The 23546-nt window shown below is 43.2% G+C and overlaps 1 protein-coding gene across 2 annotated transcripts in view; it reads left to right on the top strand.

The window, feature by feature from the left end:
* The window catches only part of focad (focadhesin), a 72950-nt gene that overhangs the window by 42241 nt on the left and 7163 nt on the right, over window positions 1-23546 (top strand). For both annotated transcript variants that reach the window (XM_055900517.1, XM_055900516.1), the window contains exons 19-34: window positions 394-538; window positions 1402-1590; window positions 1948-2069; window positions 8350-8442; window positions 8642-8730; window positions 12271-12312; window positions 12690-12798; window positions 13468-13584; window positions 13793-14031; window positions 14254-14343; window positions 17429-17579; window positions 17804-17923; window positions 19441-19563; window positions 19719-19796; window positions 20544-20615; window positions 20745-20847. In XM_055900517.1, coding sequence (XP_055756492.1) covers window positions 394-538; window positions 1402-1590; window positions 1948-2069; window positions 8350-8442; window positions 8642-8730; window positions 12271-12312; window positions 12690-12798; window positions 13468-13584; window positions 13793-14031; window positions 14254-14343; window positions 17429-17579; window positions 17804-17923; window positions 19441-19563; window positions 19719-19796; window positions 20544-20615; window positions 20745-20847 — 1882 coding nt within the window. The remainder of the gene's footprint in view (window positions 1-393; window positions 539-1401; window positions 1591-1947; window positions 2070-8349; window positions 8443-8641; window positions 8731-12270; window positions 12313-12689; window positions 12799-13467; window positions 13585-13792; window positions 14032-14253; window positions 14344-17428; window positions 17580-17803; window positions 17924-19440; window positions 19564-19718; window positions 19797-20543; window positions 20616-20744; window positions 20848-23546) is intronic.

The raw sequence follows: 23546 nt of genomic DNA, 5'->3' as shown, positions 1-23546 counted from the left end.
TGTAGTAGTAATTAATCCCTGGAGCGGCAGGTAGCCTAGCGGTAAGAGAGGCAGGTCAGCAACGGGAGGGTTGCCTGTTCGAGTCCTAGATGACATTGCCTGCTGTTGTGCCCTTGAGCAAGACACTTAACCCGCCACAGCAACAGCTCCCCGGGCACCCAGTGTGGTAGCCCCCCGCACCTCTCCAAAAACCTGTATATGTATCGGCGGGGTTGGGTTGAAAGCGGAAGTCAAAATTTGTATGGACCTTATGTGCAATCGACCCAAAAAGTTATCTTAATCTGATTTTAATCCATTATACTCATAATTAATCAAATGGTTGTTTATCATTGTTGTGTAATGCAATCAGTCAGCCAATCATGTCTTTGGTATGCTGGTTTGTCTTCCTGATAGGCCAGGCCGGTCGCAAAACTTCCTGAAAGTGTGGAGGAGGAACAGGTAAAGGAGAAAGAGGAGGAGGAGGAGGAAGAGGATTTGTCCATTCCAGGTCCATCCTATGTGAAGCTCCTAGGTCTCACATCCCTCTCAGTCCTGCCAGGTAGACGCTGCTCATATCTAATATACCCCACATCTCTAACTACCTTGGTTCTTTCCTTTTCTGTCCTTTTTATAACTACTGTACTGTTAGACACATATACTCACAACACACACACGTGCTCTCTCTCTCTCTCTCTCTCTCACTACAGCTCTTTAGAATCACAGTCAGTACTGAGCACCGTGCCAACCTTTGAGGATGGGACTAAGTGTTTTCGGATCTTGATTTAATAGTGTATTCGATTTAATGCAGCGTTTAAATTATTTTGTGTGAAACTATTCAGCAATACCCCCCGAGGACTGTCTCTACATGCTGAAACGCAGCACCACAGAGCAGTTGACTCGAATAAATCAGAAATTCTGCCCCAATCCCTCGACAGCCTCTTTCGACCAAACTCTACCCCACTCCAGTTTCCTGCTCCAATGTAATTTAATGAAGCGTGTCAATTATATTAAACGATGAGAAATTCTGAAAAGTAAACCGACACTCAATGTCCTTTTGTCGACGTGCTTTGTTCCCAGACTCCCCGGGCCATTCTTTTCCTTCTTTGCCTCGTAAAAATAAACTGTGTGTTTACACCATAGTCGCCCATTGTTTGTGAAACTGTGAATACTCTTCTCTGGTCTTATACTGGTTGGGGACATCCATCATGGCATCCATTATATACAGTATGTTTGCCCAAATTCAAATAGTATTTGTTTTTATTTCAAATAGTGTTTCATTTAGCCTTCCTGAGTGCCGGATGCGTTGCACATTTGATACTTCGATTTTGTTCCATTGCAGACTTCAACAACAGAATTCAAATATGCCACTATCTTTTCTTTTCCAATTTCTTTCTCTTTCTCTCCCCACCCCCCTCTGTTCAGCATTTGAGCTCTTCCTGACGTCACTGGTGAGGCAGGAGATGAGCCAGATGCCCCGTGGGGTGTACCACTCTGCCCTGAAAAGGGGGGGCCTCCGGTCAGACCAGGGGAAAACAGTGGCAGGGATCCCAGGCTTCATGCTGAAGACCTATGAGAAGAGCAAACAGCCTGGTCTCAAACCTGGCCTGGCAGGTAGGTACCAACACACACCATCAATAAGAAAAATTCAATAACAGGGAGTCCGCAGGTCCTTAAAAAAATTCTTACATTACTTTATTTAAGGCCTTAATAAGTCTGCTAAATTGTTGACATCCCCTGTATTGAAATATAAGGATAAATTAATAAAAATCAGGAATTGGCTAGTCAGTTAAAAGGTATGCAAAATGAATAATTCTTGACTGCATGAGTTACTATGCATTTAGTCTACTGTTCATGAAAATAAAGGTTACATTTCTCAAATGAATATTTTGAATTTGTTTGACTAGGACCAGGTTAGCTAGGTTTTCCGCAAATGTAAGTTTTATGTGATATAATGTTTGTGTTTTCCAGCCGGCCTCCTTCTCTCCTTTGACCTGCCCGTCCAGACCGACCGAGATGGACGACCAATCAACCGCTTCTTCCTCAGCAGGGGACGGAGCTACCAGCAGATGTTAGCCACTCTCATTCACGAGGTGACCTCCCCTATCTCTCTGGCTGAATCCCAAATCACCCCTTTCCCCTCGGCCCTCCATTTACGCATTCACGTGCACCTCCGCCATTTGCACAAGTGTCCCAAAGCTGAGGGAGTGACATTTATTGAAGGTGTAGGGGTTAATTAGACCCTCAGATAGCAACTTCGGACGAGCCAGCAAAGCTGCCGGCTTCAGAGCGAAGTGCTATCTCGACACACACTGCGATATGTTTGGAGTTTGTGCAATTTCATAGAAAAGAATGGAGAGGTGTGCCTAATTATGTTCCACATGCATGTTTTCCTGATTTTGAGACTTAAATACCTCCAAAATTAAATGTTTAACTGTTACTGAGGTTTATATCTTGTTAAACAACAGGGGATTGTTCATCTGAATTGCTAGTTTTATTATTTAAAAGTGGAACATGAATTGCATCATTCAAGTCACGAGTGTGTTCCGAAGTTGATGGGTTTATTGATTCCATCGCCACTCTGGAAGTAACCCTCAAAGTTTCATCAGCAACACGTGACAACGGAGGGCCCTCCGAGTGAGTTGGTAGGGGCAAGGGGGTGTCTCCTCTCTCTCTCTCTGTAGATGCCTTTGTATTTCTCCCGTATCCCATCATATTTCTGGTCGCTTTATCTTTCTTTCGTTCATGTTCTCTCTATCTACTCACATTCTCTTCTTTTTCTGTTGTCCTTACCTTTTCTGTTTGTCATTGTCTCCTCTCGCTCTTTCTTTCTCTCCGTTCGTCATCATCACTGGCTGGTTGACTTGAGAAAAGTAACCTGAACATTTCTACATTTATACTTTGTCTCTTTTATCTGGTGGCCACTGTGTATCATCCAACAGCCATGTTTCAAACTGACAGCTGGTTTTACGTAGGGCTGTTAGGGTGACCGTATTACCCCCACACCGGCGGTCATGAGTCATGACGGCAGTCAAATTCCACGTGACTATTTAGTCACAGTAATTAGGCTTCTCCAAGCTCTGACGCTGCTGAAGGTCATTAGTAGCCTACTAAACTTGCTAGGTACTCAGCACTCTATTGTCCCTCTAATCACTCTGACATCAATGCAAATGTAATTGAAAATCTAATCAAACACTTCATGAGAGCCCATGAGCTAATGTTGCGCAACAATTCTATAGGCTATGCAATTGCACGAGAAAACAGAGTGATGGCTTCTATTAAAAAGAGGAGGATCCTATCAGCTTTCTATAGGCTAGGCCTACTATATTTATTTCTCAACTTTATTATTTTAAGCACATTGTTTATCTTTACAAGAGGAGTATATCCTACCTGTCTGGCATGAAAATGAACCGTGTGAAAAGCGTCCTCCATTCGCTATTGAAGTGCATAGATGACGTATGCCCCTGTTTGCCCCTGTTTCAAGACAGGTGCATGATAATGGTCCATTCTAAATCAAAGCAAATTTCACACATGTATTATTTAGTATATGTAAAGACAAGATTAAATCAATATTGGTGTGATGGGTGACAATATTAGCCTATCACTTGTGAATGATATATTATCACTTGTGAATTATGCCCAGCTTAAGGCAAACAGCGCATTCTTTTTTGGGGAGACTTTTTCAAATCATAGTCGCACACCTCATGTAGCCTAGCCTATATGTTTTGATAAGGTTTGTATCACAACTAAAGTGGCCAAATAACTTCTTAAAATTAAGCACATTAATCTGCTTTACAACAGGTGTAAAGCCTAACTGGCATTACATATGCAGCGGGGGAGTTTCAAGTTTGGGAAGATCATTTTCACCTTACAAATGCACCTTTATAATAAAATCATTACATGCATAATCACATTTGTGGTCACTTTTGAGAATGGTGTTTTCCTGCTAATGGAACATTTGCACTTAAAGCTTACAGCGGTGTGCGCATTTCTGCGTTTATAATGTGAAGAAATTGCCTAATAGTTTATCAACATTTTAAGCTAAATGTTCTCATCTGTTGCGTCAGGCTCATTGCTTAAAACAGGTTTTTTGACGCTAGTGGTTGTAATAATCTGGGATCTATCACATCCCACAACTGTCCCAGACTATGTTTGGAATATTTATTTCTCACACAGAATAGAATAGGTCAACTTGTGTACTATGGTGGATAGTAGATTGACATGTGCTTTTGCTGTTCATTAGACCTACTCAGCTTGTTGGCTGACAAAAAGTAAATGTAGACAGTTCTTTCAATATCTTCAATATGTGCCTTGGAATAGGAAAAGTATGTGCGCAATTTGCATCACCAATGTGTCTGTCTTCAGCTTGTGAGAAAGACCCGATCACGTGACTGAGCACCATGTGAGTGAGAGGTGCTTCGGCACACAGCCGAGAGAAGGGAATTAGAATGGTTATATTCAGCCCAAGGGCACGAAGGCCACTGGCCGCAAAAGGCATGGATTTTTTTAGGGGGCATTACGGCCACACAAAGGGCATGCAGCCAGGAAATTCGAGGCGTTATCAAGTGCTTGTCAAATTGTGAATGAGAGACTGATGAAGTGTGTACAGCCTGTGCAAATCATCATTAGAGTTGCATCATGCAGCCTTAGAATGTATTAAAAATATAAAGGTATGGCCCAACACAGAAAAGATGCATTGAGAAAATATCCTTTCTGTTTTATTCAGCTAAGTTCGATTGCATTCTTCATAATATAAAGTAATGCCACAGAATTCTAAGCAAATCTTGTTTGATAAATAAACTAGTGTAACCCACTGCCATATGGCTTAGCCATTTCAGGGCCCAACATAAGGACAACTCAGAGTATGCTATTCTGTTCTGAAATAGACTACATTTTTTTTCATATCATGTTTCTTTAGATCTGTCTAAAATAAGTAATGGATTTATTGTGTTGGTGTAGGCTATATTACATGGATTTATTAGACCTTTTAAAATGTAGATGCTCCAAAGGTCTGCATCAGTGGCTTGTAGGCTATGTGTGGACGCCAGGAGATGCTAAATGTGTTTATGTTAATTAACGGTCAATTACCGTGAGATCGGCAGTTGTTTGTTTGACAATCACCGGCTGACAGCCCTAGTTGTACGCTACAGTAACAGTTTGAAGCGTCCTCATCATACTGCACAAACTGTTTATTTTAGCAGTCCGTTCATCAACCTTCCCTCTCAAGTGTTTTGTTTATGAGTTGCTAGATACGTTTGTGTACACACAGGCTAACTCCCACTAGACAGGCAAAATGCTTTCTATGAAAACTCCACACCAAGGTGTGTTTGGGTGTGTGATGATCTTTGGAAACATGTACAGTACTTTTTATATGAACGTGTTTAAAGCTGGACGACCTACGTCACCATTTTTCAGTTTATTTGTACACATACTGTTCTGAAACAGATACACTACCGTTCAAAAGTTTAGGGTCACTTAGAAATGTCCTTGTATTTGAAAGAAAAGCACATTTTTTGGCCATTACAATAACATTAAATTGGTCAGAAATACAGTGTAGACATTGTTAATGTTGTAAATGACTATTGTAGCTGGAAACGGCTGATTTATTTATGGAATATCTACATAGGCGTACAGAGTCCCACTATCAGCAACCATCACTCCTGTGTTCCAATTTACATTTACATTTAAGTCATTTAGCAGACGCTCTTATCCAGAGCGACTTACAAATTGGTGCATTCACCTTATGACATCCAGTGGAACAGCCACTTTACAATAGTGCATCTAAATCTTTTAAGGGGGGGGGGGGGGGTCAGAAGGACTGCTTTATCCTATCCTAGGTATTCCTTAAAGAGGTGGGGTTTCAGGTGTCTCCGGAAGGTGGTGATTGACTCCGCTGTCCTGAGGGAGTTTGTTCCACCATTGGGGTGCCAGAGCAGCGAACAGTTTTGACTGGGCTGAGCGGGAACTGTACTTCCTCAGTGGTAGGGAGGCGAGCAGGCCAGAGGTGGATGAACGCAGTGCCCTTGTTTGGGTGTAGGGCCTGATCAGAGCCTGAAGGTACTGAGGTGCCGTTCCCCTCACAGCTCCGTAGGCAAGCACCATGGTCTTGTAGCGGATGCGAGCTTCAACTGGAAGCCAGTGGAGAGAGCGGAGGAGCGGGGTGACGTGAGAGAACTTGGGAAGGTTGAACACCAGACGGGCTGCGGCGTTCTGGATGAGTTGTAGGGGTTTAATGGCACAGTCAGGGAGCCCAGCCAACAGCGAGTTGCAGTAATCCAGACGGGAGATGACAAGTGCCTGGATTAGGACCTGCGCCGCTTCCTGTGTGAGGCAGGGTCGTACTCTGCGGATGTTGTAGAGCATGAACCTACAGGAACGGGCCACCGCCTTGATGTTAGTTGAGAACGACAGGGTGTTGTCCAGGATCACGCCAAGGTTCTTAGCGCTCTGGGAGGAGGACACAATGGAGTTGTCAACCGTGATGGCGGGATCATGGAACGGGCAGTCCTTCCCCGGGAGGAAGAGCAGCTCCGTCTTGCCGAGGTTCAGCTTGAGGTGGTGATCCGTCATCCACACTGATATGTCTGCCAGACATGCAGAGATGCGATTCGCCACCTGGTCATCAGAAGGGGGAAAGGAGAAGATTAATTGTGTGTCGTCTGCATAGCAATGATAGGAGAGACCATGTGAGGTTATGACAGAGCCAAGTGACTTGGTGTATAGCGAGAATAGGAGAGGGCCTAGAACAGAGCCCTGGGGGACACCAGTGGTGAGAGCGCGTGGTGAGGAAACAGATTCTCGCCACGCCACCTGGTAGGAGCGACCTGTCAGGTAGGACGCAATCCAAGCGTGGGCCGCGCCGGAGATGCCCAACTCGGAGAGGGTGGAGAGGAGGATCTGATGGTTCACAGTATCGAAGGCAGCCGATAGGTCTAGAAGGATGAGAGCAGAGGAGAGAGAGTTAGCTTTAGCAGTGCGGAGCGCCTCCGTGATACAGAGAAGAGCAGTCTCAGTTGAATGACTAGTCTTGAAACCTGACTGATTTGGATCAAGAAGGTCATTCTGAGAGAGATAGCAGGAGAGCTGGCCAAGGACGGCACGTTCAAGAGTTTTGGAGAGAAAAGAAAGAAGGGATACTGGTCTGTAGTTGTTGACATCGGAGGGATCGAGTGTAGGTTTTTTCAGAAGGGGTGCAACTCTCGCTCTCTTGAAGACGGAAGGGACGTAGCCAGCGGTCAAGGATGAGTTGATGAGCGAGGTGAGGTAAGGGAGAAGGTCTCCGGAAATGGCACGTTGTGTTAGCTAATCCAAGTTTATCATTTTAAAAGGCTAATTGATCATTAAAAAACTCTTTAGCAATTATGTTAGCACAGCTGGAAATGATTGTCCTGATTTAAAAAGCAATAAAACTGGCCTTCTTTAGACTAGTTGATTACCTGGAGCATCAGCATTTGTGGGTTCGATTACAGGCTCAAAATGGCCAGAAACAAAGACCTTTCTTCTGAAACTCGTCAGTCTATTCTTGTTCTGAGAAATTAAGGCTATTTCGTGCGAGAAATTGCCAAGAAACTGAAAATGCCTAGAAGGCCAGCATCCCGGCGTCGCATCTTCATTGTTGAGGTTGAGACTGGTGTTTTGCGGGTACTATTTAATGAAGCTGCCAGTTGATTGACTTGTCAGGCATCTGTTTCTCAAACTAGACACACTAATGTAATTGTCCTCTTGCTCAGTTGTGCACCGGGGCCTCCCACTCTTTCCATTCTGGTTAGAGACAGTTTGCGCTGTTCTGTGAAGGGAGTAGCACACAGCGTTGTACGAGATCTTCAGTTTCTTGGCAATTTCTCGCATGAAATAGTCTTCATTTCTCAGAACAAGAATAGACTGACGAGTTTCAGAAGAAAGGTCTTTGTTTCTGGCCATTTTGAGCCTGTAATCGAACCCACAAATGTTTATGCTCCAGATACTCAACTAGTGTAAATAAGCCCAGTTTTATTGCTTCTTTAATCAGGACAACAGTTTTCAGCTGTGCTAACATAATTGCAAAAGGGTTTTCTAATGATCAATTAGCCTTTTTAAAATGATAAACTTGGATTATCTGAACCAACGTGCCATTGGAACACAGGAGTGATGGTTGCTGATAATGGGCCTCTGTACACCTATGTAGATATTCCATTAAAAAATCTGCCGTTTCCAGCTACAATATTCATTTACAACACTAACAATGTCTACACTGTATTTCTGATCAATTTAATGTTATTTTAATTGGCTTTTCTTTCAAGAACAAGGACATTTCTAAGTACCCTAAACTTTTGAACGGTAGTGTACATGTATGAATGTACATACATACTCAGTGTTTCTCTTCTCTGTGGTCAGGTGAACATTCAGCCATCAGAGTGGCATCGTGCCCTCCTCCTACCCCAGGCCTGGCGAGGGTTCATGAGCCGAGCTTACCATGCCGTCCTACAGGTGTGTGTGTGCCGTATGAATTCTGCATGTCTCTCTGTTTACCTCTATTGAGTTTCCTGGTCAATTTATGGTCATGGTTGCCGTATGAATGGTCATTTATGGTCATGGTTGCCGGTTGATTTGCGATCATGGTTGCTGTACCGGTATGGTGGTTGTGTGTATGTGCTTGCTGTGTGGTCATGGTTGCTGTGGTCATTAGGGTCGTCGGGCAGAGCTGGAGATGCAGCAGAAGCAAGGCAAGGAGAGTCCAGAGGAGCTGCAGTACAAACAGCACTGTGCCTGGCTCTGGTGAGAACACACACCCACACGTAGACACGGACACACACACACATCTGTCTTTAAACATGCCGTTCTATTCCACCATAATCCAGCTCATCTTCTAACAGAGCACATTTCATTGGTCCCTGTAGCCGACAGTATGACATTATTTAAGACTATAGAACAACAGGACATAGTTGACCTTTGCGGAGATGGTCATTTTCTGAATTACGTCCTCTGTGGCATCCACCATAAAGCCCTGTCATTTTGACCCCTCTCCCTATAATCAAAAACATCTCAGCTCTTAACACAGATTACTCTGCCCTTTACCATTGGGTAAAAGACGCAGAATTAGGAAACATTCCTGAATAAATCTAGTTAGTTTCTGTCACTGAGTTACATTGGAATTACATTACAAGATTGACAATAGTGTTAATAGTTTTTGTATAGCTTCGCGGGAATCTAGCTATCTAATTTGGATGCCAATCTTGTAATGTCATTCCAGTGTATCTCAGTGACAGAAACTACTAACTAGATGTATTAACTTCCTAAAACAGCTCTCTTCTCAAATGAGGGGATCATTTGAAGGCTAATCTGCCAGGAATATGAGCTACATATGAATAGTCTAAAATAGCTTCCTCTCCTCGTCGCAATATTCTGGTATCAATGTTTTTTTTTTAAATATGTACTTTAGCATACACTATCCATAGGGACTAATAGTCATGCACACATACATATTTCCTATGGTTTGCCCCAGTGGGAATCAAAACCCACAATCCTGACTTTTCAAGCGCCATGCTCTACCAACTGAGCCAAATTGGACCATTTTTCTACTATTATTGGCTGACAGTGATATGGGGGAAATGTGCACAGCCGATTCTTCCAAAAAGTTAACTGAAGCCAAGATTCCAGGCATACTAAGGTGGATTAAAACAACTGGTCCATCCATTACCTCAACAGAGATCACTATACCAGTCCTAGAGATAACTATACCAGTCCTTCATGAGGTAGTCACCTGGAATGCATTAAGGTGTGCCTTCTTAAATGTTAATTTGTAGAATTTCTTTCCTTCTTAATGCATTTGAGCCAATCAGTTGTGTTGTGACAAGGTAGGGGTGGTATACAGAAGATGGCCCTATTTGGTAAAAGACCAAGTCCATATTATGCCAAGAAGAGCTCAAATAAGCAAAGAGAAACGACAGTCCGTCATTGCTTTAAGACATGAAGGTCAATCAATATGGTACATTTCAACAACTTTTAAAGTTTTTTCAAGCACAGTCGCAAAAACCATCAAGCGCTATGATGAAACTGGCTCTCATGAGGACCGCCACAGGAATGGAAGACCTAGAGTTACCTTTGCTGCAGAGGATAAGTTCATTAGACTTACCAGCCTCAGATATTGCAGGCCAAATACAGTTGAAGTCAGAGATTTACATACACTTAGGTTGGAGTCATTTAAAAATTGTTTTTTTAACAACTCCACAAATTTCTTGTTAACATACTATAGTTTTTCCAAGTGGGTTAGGACATCAACTTTGTGCATGACACAAGTAATTTTTCCAACAATGGTTTACAGACAGATTATTTCACTTATAATTCACTGTATCACAATTCCAGTGGGTCAGAAGTTTACATACACTAAGTTGACTGTGCCTTTGACTGTGGAAAATTCCAGAAAATGATCTCATGGCTTTAGAAGCTTCTGATAGGCTAATTGACATCATTTGAGTCAGTTGGAGGTGTACCTGTGGATGAATTTCAAGGCCTAACTTCAAACTCAGTGCCTCTTTGTTTGACATCATGGGAAAATAAAAAGAAATCAGCCAAGACCTCGGAGAGAAAAAATTGTAGACCTTCACAAGTCTGGTTCATCCTTGGGAGCAATTTCCAAACGCCTGAAGGTACCACGTTCATCTGTACAAACAATAGTATGCAAGTATAAACACCATTGGACCACGCAGCCGTCATACCGCTCAGGAAGGAGACGCGTTCTGTTTCCTAGAGATGAACGTACTTTGGTGCGAAAAGTGCAAATCAATCTCAGAACAACAACAAAGGACCTTGTGAAGACACCGGAGGAAACAGCTCCAAAAGTATCTATATCCATAGTAAAGCGAGTCCTATATCGACCTAACCTGAAAGGCCGCTCAGCAAGGAAGAAGCCACTGCTCCAAAACCGCCATAGAAAAGCCAGACTACGGTTTGCAACTGCACATGGGGACAAAGATCGTGCTTTTTGGAGAAATGTCCTCTGGTCTGATGAAACAAAAATAGAACTGTTTGGCCAAAATGACCATTGTTATGTTTGGAGGGAAAAGGGGGAGGCTTGCAAGCTGAAGACACCATCCCAACTGTGAAGCACGGAGGTGGCAGCATCATGTTGTGGGGGTGCTCTGCTGCAGGAGTCAGGCGCAGGACACAAATATGAGTAATAGTCCAAAATTTACTCAAAATACAAGTTAAGTTCCAACAAGGAAAAAACACAATAATCCAGAGCACTAACAACACGAACCCACATGACCAACAATAACGCACAAAACAGAGAGGGAAGTCAGAGGGTTAAATAAGGAACATAATTAATGGAATGGAAACCAGGTGTGTATGATAAAGACAAAACAAAACGAAAATGAAACATGGATCGGTGGTGACTAGAAAGCCGGTGACGCCGACCGCCGAACGCCGCCCGAACAAGGAGAGGGACCAACTTCGGCGGAAGTCGTGACAAGGACTGGTGCACTTCACAATATAGATGGCTTCATGAGGAAGGAAAATGATGTGGATATATTGACGCAACATCTTGCTTGGTCGCAAATGGGTCTTCCAAATGGACAATGACCCCAAGCATACTTCCAAAGTTGTGGCAAAATGGCTTAAGGACAACAAAGTCCTGACCTCAATCCCATAGAAAATTTGTAGGCAGAACTGAAAAAGCGTGTGCGAGCAAGGAGGCCTACAAACCTGACTCAGTTACACCAGCTCTGTCAGGTGGAATGGGCCATAATTCACCCAACTTATTGTGGGAAGCTTATGGAAGGCTATCCGAAACGTGTCACCCAAGTTAAACAATTTAAAGGCAATGTTACCAAATACTAATTGAGTGTATGTAGACTTCTGACCCACTGGGAATGTGATGAAAGAAATAAAAGCTGAAATAAATCATTCTCTCTACTATTATTCTGACATTTCACATTCTTAAAATGAAGTGGTGATCCTAACTGACCTAAGACGGGGAATTTTTTACTTGGATTAAATGTCAGGAATTGTTAAAAACTGAGTTTAAATGTATTTGGCTAAGGTGTTTGTAAACTTCCGACTTCAACTGTATCTCCACACACACACACGCACACCAGAGGGAACATCGGTGTCAATGCATGCTCTCACTGGGACAGACATCCGCCATGTGAGTGACGTGCTACTCTCAGATGAAAAGAGACTGTGTGCGTGTGTAATCGTAAATCAAGACATGAGAAGATGAAACGTTCACCCCCCCCCCCGTCCAGCGATAGAATCTAAATCATCCTCCTTGTCTTCCTCTCCCCTTCTCTCCCTCTATCCTCTCCCTCTACACAGGGTCAGGGACCAGCTGACTGATGTTGTCAAATCTGCAGCAAAGTAAGTCTGTTTGTCTCCTCTGCATTGACATTGAATTTCCCAATGTGTCAAGTGTATGCATTAACAATATAACTTGTCGCAATTATATTACATTTATAATTATGGTAAGGGATTTTAACGATTGTTTGTCTGTTGATAGTTTTGGTCTCAACAAAACAGTGGGACTATTCTAGACTAGGTCAGTGCCATCATTCAAACCCGTGAAGCAGGTGGGTTTGTACTGGACTGGAACAAAATCCTGTACGCACTTAAAGCCCCCCGACACCGGGATCGAGGAGCACTGGCCTGTAGCCACACTGTTTGGTTGACGATGGCGGTGAGTCCTGCTACTGTTGTCATGGTAACCCTGTGTTACACCTGTGTCTCCGTGGCGATAGGGACAGTCCGGTGGTGCAGGGGAACTCCATCTTGGCTCTGAGCGGTCTGGCTGCGGTGCTGGCCAAATACGAGAGCAACATGCCCGCTGACACGGAGGGAGGACTTGGGGTAAGAGCAGACTCCACACGTTATGGGAGCATTGTATTTTATAGCACTGGTACTTACCTGGTATTAACTAGGAAATTATGTGGTGTCAAGGGATACTAGTACCCTGGTGCCTAGTAGTGTTTGTTATAATGAATCTGAAGAGAAAACAACAAATAATGTATGCTAAGGTTGTTACTGTGGAATTACCATTTTACCATGTTATTTCTTATTATAAACTGGGTGGTTCGAGCCCTGAATGCTGATTGGCTGACAGCCATGCTAAATCAGCCACGGGTGTGACATAACATTTATTTTTACTGCTCTAGTTACACTTGTAACCAGTTTATAAAAGCAATAAGGCACCTTGGGGGTTTGTGGTATATGGCCAATATACCACAGCTAAGGGCTGTATCCAGACACTTTGCGTTGCGTCATCCCTAAGATCAGCCCTTAGCTGTGGGTATATTGGCCATATTACCACACCCCCTCGTGGCTTATTGCTTAAGTAAATAGCTGGTCATTTATGTACCATAAAATAGGAAAGGAGTGTCTCTGAAAGTATCCCATTGTTTTACCAGATAATGTCCTAATAAATATGAACTGAAAAAGGACCACAGTCATCTAAAGCGTCTCCCATTTGGGTGGTGCTGTAACTCTCCCCTGCCATGTTCGTTGTGGTATATGCTGTAGGTGGGCCCTGAGATCCTGTCCACATCCACCTGGCTGGCCATGGTCCTGGACACTCTCCTCAGCATCGTCAGCAGCAGCTACAAGCCCAGAGGACAAGTCTTCCCCTGGTTCCTACACGTCAGTACACCAACCAATCAAAACAACTAGAATTATCACTGAATTATGCTGGCATCTAAATCATGCTATGTTGATGTTACATCATAAAATGAAATGGATACCTGTACACTTGTTGAATGTCTCTACAATACCATTCAACAGTATGGGTAGGCCTATCTTTTTTTATTGTTTTAATTAGTATTTTCTTCAACTTACTGATCCTACTTAGCGGTCCTACTCGGGAGAGAACACGGCCAGTGCCATCGCCCGCTCCTGTGCTGCCCTGGCCCTGTCCCTGGTGGTACCCGTGCTGGTTGCCTGGCACAAGGACAGCGTGCCACAGGTCCTAGCCACCCTGAGGGCGGGGCTTCCCGGCTCGCCCACCGCAGACGACTCCCAGGCCGTCCAGTTTCACTCTGGCCTGGCCCTGGGCATGCTGCTGTCCTGCCTGCACCAGGAGAGGCTCAGGTAGGGATTTGCCATGGGGGTAGAGGTGGTGTGTGTGTGAGAATTGACTCTTGAGGTGTGTGTGTGTGTGTGTGTGTGTGTGTGTGTGTGTGTGTGTGTGTGTGTGTGTGTGTGTGTGTGTGTGTGTGTGTGTGTGTGTGTGTGTGTGTATTGTGACATTGGATGTCATTGTGTTTTTCCAAAGCATTCTTTCTTTTCCTTCCTTCTATCTCTCTGGTTCAGTGACGTGTCCGGTCAGACGATCACAGAGCTGTTGATGAGTTCTCTAGACACTCTGGAAGCCTGCTGCTTTGACAGCAACCTGGAGTACAAGTGAGTGTGTCTGAATTGCACCTATAAATTATTCAATAAATATAAGATATGAGAATGGCTGGATTGACACTGCACTACCATCTTATACAGTGTATTTGGAAAGTATTCAGACCTCTTGACTTTTTCCCACGTTTAGTTAACGTTACAGCCTTATTCTAAAATGTATTAAATTAATAAAAATAGAAAAATCAATCTACAAACAATTCCCCATAATGACAAAGTGAAAACCGTTTTTTAGAAATTTTGGCTAATTATAAAAAAATATATAAAAAAATACCTTATTTACATAAGTATTCAGACTCTGCTATGAGACTCAAAATTGAGCTCAGGTGCATCCTGTTTCCATTGATAATCCTTGATGTTTCTATAACTTGATTGGAGTCCACCTGTGGTGTATTCAATTGATTGGACATGAGTTGGAAAGGCACACAGCTGTCAATAAAAGGTCCCACAGTTGACACATTAGAGCATAGAGTTCCGAGACCGGATTGTGTCGAGGCACAGATCTTGGGAACCAAAACATTTCTGCAGCATTGAAGGTCCTCAAGAACACAGCGGCCTCCATCATTCTTAAATGGAGGAAGTTTGGAACAACCAAGACTCTTCTTAAAACTGTCCATCCGGACAAACAGAGCAATCGGGGGAGAAGGGCAACCAAGAACCTATGGTCACTCTGACAGAGCTTCAGTTCCTCTCTGGAGATGGGAGAACCTTCCAGAAGGACAACCATCTCTACAGCACTCCACCAATCAGGCTTTTATGGTAGGGTGGCCAGACGGAAGCCATTCCTCAATAAAAAGCACATGACAGCCCACTTGGAGTTCTCCAATTGGCACCTGAAGGACTCTGACCATAAGAAACAAGATTCTCTGACCTGATGAAACCAAGATTGGCCTGAATGCCAAGCGTCACGTCTGGAGGAAACCTGGCACCATCCCTATGGTGAAGCATGGTGGTGGCAGCATCATGCTGTAGGGATGTTTTTCAGCGTCAGGGACTGGGAGACTTGTCAGAATCAAGGGAAAGATGAACGGAGCAAATTACAGAGAGATCCTTGATGAAAACCTGCCCCAGAGCTCTCAGGACCTCAGACTGAAGCCACACAACACAGGAGTGGCTTCGGGACAAATCTCAATGTCCTTGAGTGGCCCTGCCAGAGCCCGGACTTGAACCCGGTCAAACATCTCTGGAGAGACCATAAAATAACTGCAGCGACGTTGCCCATCCAACCTGACAGAGCTTGAGAGGATCTGCAGAGACGAATGGAAGAAACTCCCCAAATACAGGTGTGCCAAGCTTGTAGCGTCATACCCAAGAAGACTCAAGCCTGTAATCGCTGCCATAGATTCTGAATATTTACTGTACCAGTCAAAAGGTTAGACACACCTACTCATTCCAGGGTTTTTCTTTATTTTTACTATTTTCTACATTGTAGAATAATAGTGAAGACAACAACTATGAAATAACACACACAGAATCATGTAGTAACCAAAAAAGTGTTGAACAAATCTAAATATATTTGAGATTCTTCAAATAGCCACCCTTTGCCTTGATGACAGCTTTGCACACGCTTGGCATTCTCTCAACCAATGCATTTCAATTAACAGGTGTGCTTTGTTAAAAGTTAATTTGTAGAATTTCTTTCCTTCAATGCGTCTTTCCTCAAGCCGATCAGTTATGTTGTGATAAGGTAGGGGTGGTTTACAGAAGGTAGCCCTTTTTGGTAAAATACCAAGTCCATATTATGGCAAGAACCGCTCAAATAAGCAAAGAGAAACGGACATCATTACTTTAAGACATTAAATTCAGTCAATCCAGAAAAAGTCAAGAACATTGAAAGTTTATTCAAGTGCCTTCGCAAAAACCATCAAGTGCTATGATGAAACTGGCTCTCATGAGGACCGCCACAGGCATGGAAGACCCAGAGTTACCTCTGCTGCAAAGGATAAGTTCATTAGAGTTACCAGCCTCAGAAATTGCAGCCCAAATAAATGCTTCAGAGTTCAAGTAACAGACATATCTCAACATCAACTGTTCAGAGGAGACTGTGTGAATCAGGCCTTCATGGTCAAATTGCTGCAAAGAAACCACTACTAAAGAACACCAATAAGAAGAAGAGACTTGCTTGGGCCAATAAACACGAGCATTTGTCATTTTGCTCTGATGAGTCCAAATTTGAGATTTTTGGTTCCCATCGCTGTGTCTTTGTGAGACGCAGAGTAGGTAAACGGATGATCTCCACATGTGTAGTTCCCACCGTGAAGCATGGAGGAGTTGTGGAGGTGCTTTGCTGGTGACACTGTCTTGATATATTTAGAATTCATGGCACACTTAACCAGCATGGCTACCACAGCATTCTGCAGCGATACACCATCTGGTTTGCGCTTAGTGGGACTATCGTTTGTTTTTCAACAGAACAATGACCCAAAACAGACCTCCAGGCTGCGTACGAGCTATTTGACCAAGAAGGAAAGTGATGGAGTGCTGCGTCAGATGACCTGGCCTCCACAATCACCCAACCTCAACCCAATTGAGATGGTTTGGGATGAGTTGGACTGCAGAGTGAAGGAAAAGCAGCCAACAAGTACTCAGTATATGTGGGAAAAGCATTCCAGTTGAAGCTGGTTAAGAGAATGCCAAGAGTGTGTAAAACTGTCATCAAAGGGTGGCTTCTTTAACACTTTTTTGGTTACTACATGATTCCATATATGTTATTTAATAGTTTTAATGTCTTTAATATTATTCTACAATGTAGAAAATAGTAAAAATAAAGGAAAACCCTTGAATGAGTAGGTGTCCAAACTTTTGACTGGTACTGTATGTAAATGTGATATTTCTGTTTTTTATTCGTAATACATTTGCAAAATTTTCTAAAAACCTGTTTTTGTTTTGTCGTTATGGGGTATTGTGTGTAAATGAATGAGGAAAAATAACAATTTAATTCATTTTAGAATAAGGCTGTAACGTAACAAAATGTTGAAAAAGTCAAGGGGTCTGAATATTTTCCGAATGCGCTGTATGTGCGCATGCGTGCGTATGAGGTGGGAAGCTATCTTCCGTTTTTCACTACCTCTCCTTTCTCCAGTGCGGGCTGTGTGCTGGGCCTAGGCCTGGTGCTGGGGGCCCTTAGTGGCAGTGGACAGACAGAGCACCGGGTCCGTGTGGGCCTCACCCTGGACAAGCTGCTGGAGGCCCTACAGGGGGACAGCAGCAGTCAGGGTCGCATGCTGCAGGAGGTATGGCCTAAATCTTCATATTAGTTTATTTCTCATTTACTGCTGTTTTACTGTGTAGGGTCAAATTTGACACCTGAAGCAGGGTTTATAACGATGTCTTCCCTTAAATAAATAATTTATAAGGTTATTACCAGATAATATTTAAAGTCTGCTCACCTTTTATAAATCATCATTTAAATGTCCATATGCTATCTCCTTCCCTCATTCCTTTCCTCCCTCCTAAGGTGTTGGCCTACTCTGTAGCAGGTGTGGGGGTGGCAGCCTTCAGTGGAGGGGTAGTTGATGCCCTTAAAGCAGAGGAGATCATGAGCGCTCTCCGTAGCATGACAGAGGAGAGCCAGCAGGTGAGATGGTACATTTTCATGAGTGTGCGAGGTTTGTGTGTGTGTGTAATGTTGTTAACTTCTCTAGGGTAGGGGGCAGCATTCGGAATTTTGGATGAAAAGCATGCCCAAATTAAACTGCCAGCTACTCATCCTCAGAAGACAAGACATGCATATTAGTAGTAGATTTGGATAGAAAACACTCTGAAGTTTCTAAAACTGTTTGAATCATATCTGTGAGTATAACAGAACTTATGTAGCAGGCGAAACCCCGAGGACAAACCATTCAGATGTTCTTTTTTTTGAGGTCACCCTGTTTTCAATGAGTTTTCATTGGGAATCCAGATTTCTAAGGGACTTTATTGCCGTTCCTACCGCTTCCACTGGATGTCACCAGTCTTTAGAAATTGGTTGAGGTTATTCCTTTGTGTAATGAAGAAGTACGGCCATCTTGAAAAAGTGTCACTTCATGTGTACTGTTTGATAGAGGCGCAAGACCAGAAAGCATGCTTGTTTGTTTTCTTCCTGTATTAAACACAGATCTTCAATTTTATCGATTATTTACTTTAAAAAATACCTAAAGTTGTATTACAAAAGTAGTTTGAAATGTTTTGGCAAAGTTTACAGGTAACTTTTGAGATATTTTGTCGTCACGTTGCGCAAGTTGTTTTTCTGGATCAAACGCGCCAAATAAATGGACATTTTGGATATATATTGACGGAATTAATCAAACAAAAGGACCATTTGTGATGTTTATGGGACATATTGGAGTGCCAACAACAGAAGCTCGTCAAAGGTAAGGCATGGATTATATTTTTATTTCTGCGTTTTGTGTCGCGCCTGCAGGGTTGAAATGTTTTCTCTCTTTTGTTTACTATGGTGCTATGCTCAGATAATAGCATCGTATGCTTTCGCAGAAAAGCCTATTTGAATTCTGACATGTTGGCTGGATTCACAACACGTGTAGCATTAATTTGGTATCTTTCATGTTATGATTTAATGAAAGTTTGATTTTTATAGTAATTAATTAGAATTTGGCGCGCTGCATTTTCTCTGGCCTATGGCCAAGTGAGACAGTAGCGTCCCGCCTAAACTCAGATTTTTGGATATAAATATGAACTTTACCGAACAAAACATACATGTATTGTGTAACATGAAGTCCTATGAGTGTCATCTGATGAAGATCATCAAAGGTTAGTGATTAATTTTAACTCTATTTCTGCTTTTTGTTACTTCTCTCTTTGTCTGGAAAAATGGCTGTGTATTTCTGTGGCTATGTACTGACCTAACACAATCGCAAGGTGTGCTTTCGCCGTAAATCCGTTTTGAAATCAGACAATTTGGTTGGATTAACGAGAGGTTTGTCTTTAAAATGGTGTATAATGCTTGTATGTTTGAGGAATTTTAATTATGAAATTTCTGTTGTTTTGAATTTGGCGCCCTGCAATTTCACTGACTGTTGGTTAGGTGGGACGCTCCCGTCCCACATACCCTAGAGAAGTTAATCTACAACTATACGTCTTTCCTGTGTTGTCCAGACTCCAGGTTTCTCATTGGCTCTTGGCCTAGTTGTTCATGGTCTGTCGTCCTTCGGCCACGGCAAGGCAGAGGACATCCAACCCCGCCTTCTGGATGCCTGGATCAAGATCCTACTGGCTGAGGTACTGGAGCGACAACCAGGGCAGAGCAAACGTTTACCTATGTTCCAAACAAGCTATTTTAAACAATGGGCCTGGCATCGCAAGTGATTCATGCCAATGAACAGTGTGAGTCCGGCTGTAATTAATTGAGTGGGCTCTCCTCCCCTGTGTTGCAGGGCTGTCCCACCATGCAGAGGCTGGCTGCTGTCAACGGCCTGGTGGCTCTGGTGGGATCAGAGACTGGCATCCTTCAGGTGAGTCTTCCTACATTTGAGATGGGGTTAGTGGAATCGAACTTAAAAGTCCAGAGCTGTACTGTACAAATACAAAAGGTAATCCTCCCAAATGAACAGTTCAAAAACTTCCCCCTAGATAGAGCCAAACAGCTATTTATGGCTTTACATGTGCAATGGTAGAGTGTGTTCTAAGTGAATATAAGCAAAGAGAATGGAAATACTGACAAGATGTCTCTCCGGCCCTAACAATGGGAGTCGTCGTCCACAAAGCAGCACGGCAGGCTGTCTAGCTCCCACCTATCCTTTCTTTGGATTGGTGGATACATCTCATTATTGTAATCCTTTTTTGAATATTCAATGAAAGTTGTTGGAAGTCAACTGCCTGTATTCAATGGAGAGAGATGCTATGCTACTAACCCCATGTCATGAATATGCATGGCCATCTCGAAACAACTCCGATATAAAGTATTTTTTCTCAAAGTTGCCAGGATGTCACGTGTCCTACTTATATCAGTACACTTGTAACAACTTAAGCATTACAAGACTTCTATTAGATCCAGTAAACCTCACGTAGCAAATAAGCCATACATTTTTTGGGGACCAAATTCGACACACTCATTGACCTCCATACAAAAACTCCTTGCTTGGCGAAAAAACGTCACCTGCTGGTGGGAGACTGATTTTACGGCCAGTTGGTCCTCTCTCTTTCTCTTACTCTTCCTCTCTGTTATAAGTGACAATGTGTGTCTGTTCTCTCCCTTCTAGCTGAAGAATGAATCTGAGCAGTCCTCCCAGCAGCAGAGCAGAATGAACGAGGTCATACGGGCCATCACACAGGTAAGAACGTTGATTGATTGATGACGTTTACTGTCCTTCAAGAGGATGTTGTTTTAACAGCTCACAAGGGACATGCATAAAGCAAGAAACAAGCAACAAACTAACACTGGTCCTGTCTTTCACCTGTAGATCATCACATTCTCAGGGGCCATCGGGCTGCAGTCTAACAGTGCCTGTCTGGTGGGGCACCTCCACCTGGCCCACATGTCCACCAGCCACAGCCGCACAGCAGGTAAGGACCACACAACAACATGCCTCAGACCTAACATACCTAGAGATTTGTGGCTTCATAGAGATCCTATAATTCAGTGGTTCTATACCAGTGGTCACCAACCTTTTCTGAGTCAAAATGCATGCCGAGATCTACCGCTCTGATTTTTTATTAACATGACTTAAAAAATGTAAACCTATGCAACATTAACCAATTAAAAACAGTACTGTAGCAATGAGGTTTGTGCAGTAAGCTATAGGCCCAATACATTATCACCGCATACTGGCTTTGCTTGAATTGACCTGCCAATGCATTGTTGTTCGGGACATTTAAATAAATAAAAAAATTGAGGTAGGCTATATGATCACACCGGTAATAGAGCCATTGGTGTAGTACTTGTGAGGCACAGCTGAGTGAGCCTACATTTAAATAATGCTATTTTTATTTTACTGGGCTGGTGCCTGCATCTGATGGTCAGTCTCAGCGAAGGGAGAGAGCAGCAGACTGAGGGTCCGTCTCTCAATATCCCTCCGCTCTCCCTTTCCTCCACTGACACTGACCAAAAAGAGTCACACCGCATTATTTCTGCCTCATGCACAAATTCATGTTGTTACACCTATAAACAGAGAAAGTGAAATATTCCATGACACTAAAAAATACCCAAGTCACTAATAATGACAACAACGCAAGCCTATACAGTCGTGGCCAAAAGTTTTGAGAATGACACGAATATACATTTTCACAAAGTCTGCTGCCTCAGTTTGTATAATGGCAATTTGCATATACTCCCAAATGTTATGAAGAGTGATCAGATGAATTGCAATTAATTTAAAAGTACCTCTTTGCCATGCAAATGAACTGAATCCCCAAAAAACATTTCGACTAAATTTCAGCCCTGCCACAAAAGGACCAGCTGACATCATGTCAGTGATTCTCTCGTTAACACAGGTGTGAGTGTTGACGAGGACAAGGCTGGAGATCACTCTGTCATGCTGATTGAGTTCGAATAACAGACTGGAAGCTTCAAAAGGAGGGTGGTGCTTGGAATCATTGTTCTTCCTCTGTCAATCATGGTTACCTGCAAGGAAACACGTGCCGTCATCATTGCTTTGCACAAAAAGGGCTTCACAGGCAAGGATATTGCTCCCAGTAAGATTGCACCTAAATCAACCATTTATCGGATTATCAAGAACTTCAAGGAGAGCGGTTCAATTGTTGTAAAGAAGGCTTCAGGGCGCCCAAGAAAGTCCAGCAAGCGCCAGGAGCGTCTCCTAAAGTTGATTCAGCTGCGGAATCGGGGCACCACCAGTACAGAGCTTGCTCAGGAATGGCAGCAGGCAGGTGTGAGTGCATCTGCACGCACAGTGAGGCGAAGACTTTTGGAAGATGGCCTGGTGTCAAGAAGGGCAGCAAAGAAGCCACTTCTCTCCAGGAAAAACATCAGGGACAGACTGATATTCTGCAAAAGGTACAGGGATTGGACTGCTGAGGACTGGGGTAAAGTCATTTTCTCTGATGAATCCCCTTTCCGATTGTTTGGGGCATCCAGAAAAAAGCTTGTCCGGAGAAGACAAGTTTGAACGCTACCATCAGTCCTGTGTCATGCCAACGGTAAAGCATCCTGAGACCATTCATGTGTGGGGTTGCTTCTCAGCCAAGGGAGTGGGCTCACTCACAATTTTGCCTAAGAACCCAGCCATGAATAAAGAATGGTACCAACATCCTCCGAGAGCAACTTTTCCCAACCATCCAAGAACAGTTTGGTGACGAACAATGTCTTTTCCAGCATGATGGAGCACCTTGCCGTAAGGCAAAAGTGATAACTAAGTGGCTCGGGGACAAAACATTGATATTTTGGGTCCATGGCCAGGAAACTCCCCAGACCTTAATCTCATTGAGAACTTGTGGTCAATCCTAAAGAGGCGGGTGGACAAACAAAACCCCACAATTTCTGACAAACTCCAAGCATTGATTATGCAAGAATGGGCTGCCATCAGTCAGGATGTGGCCCAGAAGTTAATTGACAGCATGCCAGGGCGGATTGCAGAGGTCTTGAAAAAGAAGGGTCAACACTGCAAATATTGACTCTGCATCAACTTCATGTAATTGTCAATAAAAGCCTTTGACACTTATGAAATGCTTGTAATTATACTTCAGTATTCCATAGTAACATCTGACAAAAATATCTAAAGACACTGAAGCAGCAAACTCTGTGGAAATTAATATTTGTATCATTCTCAAAAACTTTTGGCCATGGCTGTAGATACACTTCTCATTCATTACTGCTGCACTGCTTGTTGTAGCGCTGAGTGATAATAGGAAGAACAGGAATTTTATGGATTATAAAAGTGTTGAATACAAAGTGTTGACAGTGCTGAGTAAGAACACTCATAAAAACAGCAGCTCTTTGCTGTATTCGTTGACAGTCTCTAGTCATGGTTTTAAACGTTTTGAAATCTCACAGTATCAATTTTGGCGTAGCTTTCTGTTAGGTCTGCTACATTATTGCAGACTCGGTCATCTGAGCAATCTGATTGGCCAGCGGGAACATAGTGCACTTGATTTCCTCTCCAGGCCCACTGGGAAGGCAGAGTTTGTACCTTCAGACACATGAAATGGCAACAGTTTGCCTACCTTGCGCGCAGGGCAGCTGAAATGGCTGCACCTACCACCAACAGCCCGAGACTAATACATTTTTTTTAAATATATTAAAAAAATAG

This window comes from Salvelinus fontinalis, chromosome 36 (genome assembly GCF_029448725.1).
Source record: "Salvelinus fontinalis isolate EN_2023a chromosome 36, ASM2944872v1, whole genome shotgun sequence".
NCBI classification, from domain to species: domain Eukaryota; kingdom Metazoa; phylum Chordata; class Actinopteri; order Salmoniformes; family Salmonidae; genus Salvelinus; species Salvelinus fontinalis.
Note: the sequence above shows the minus strand (reverse complement) of the source record. Positions and strands in the feature narration are given on the sequence as shown.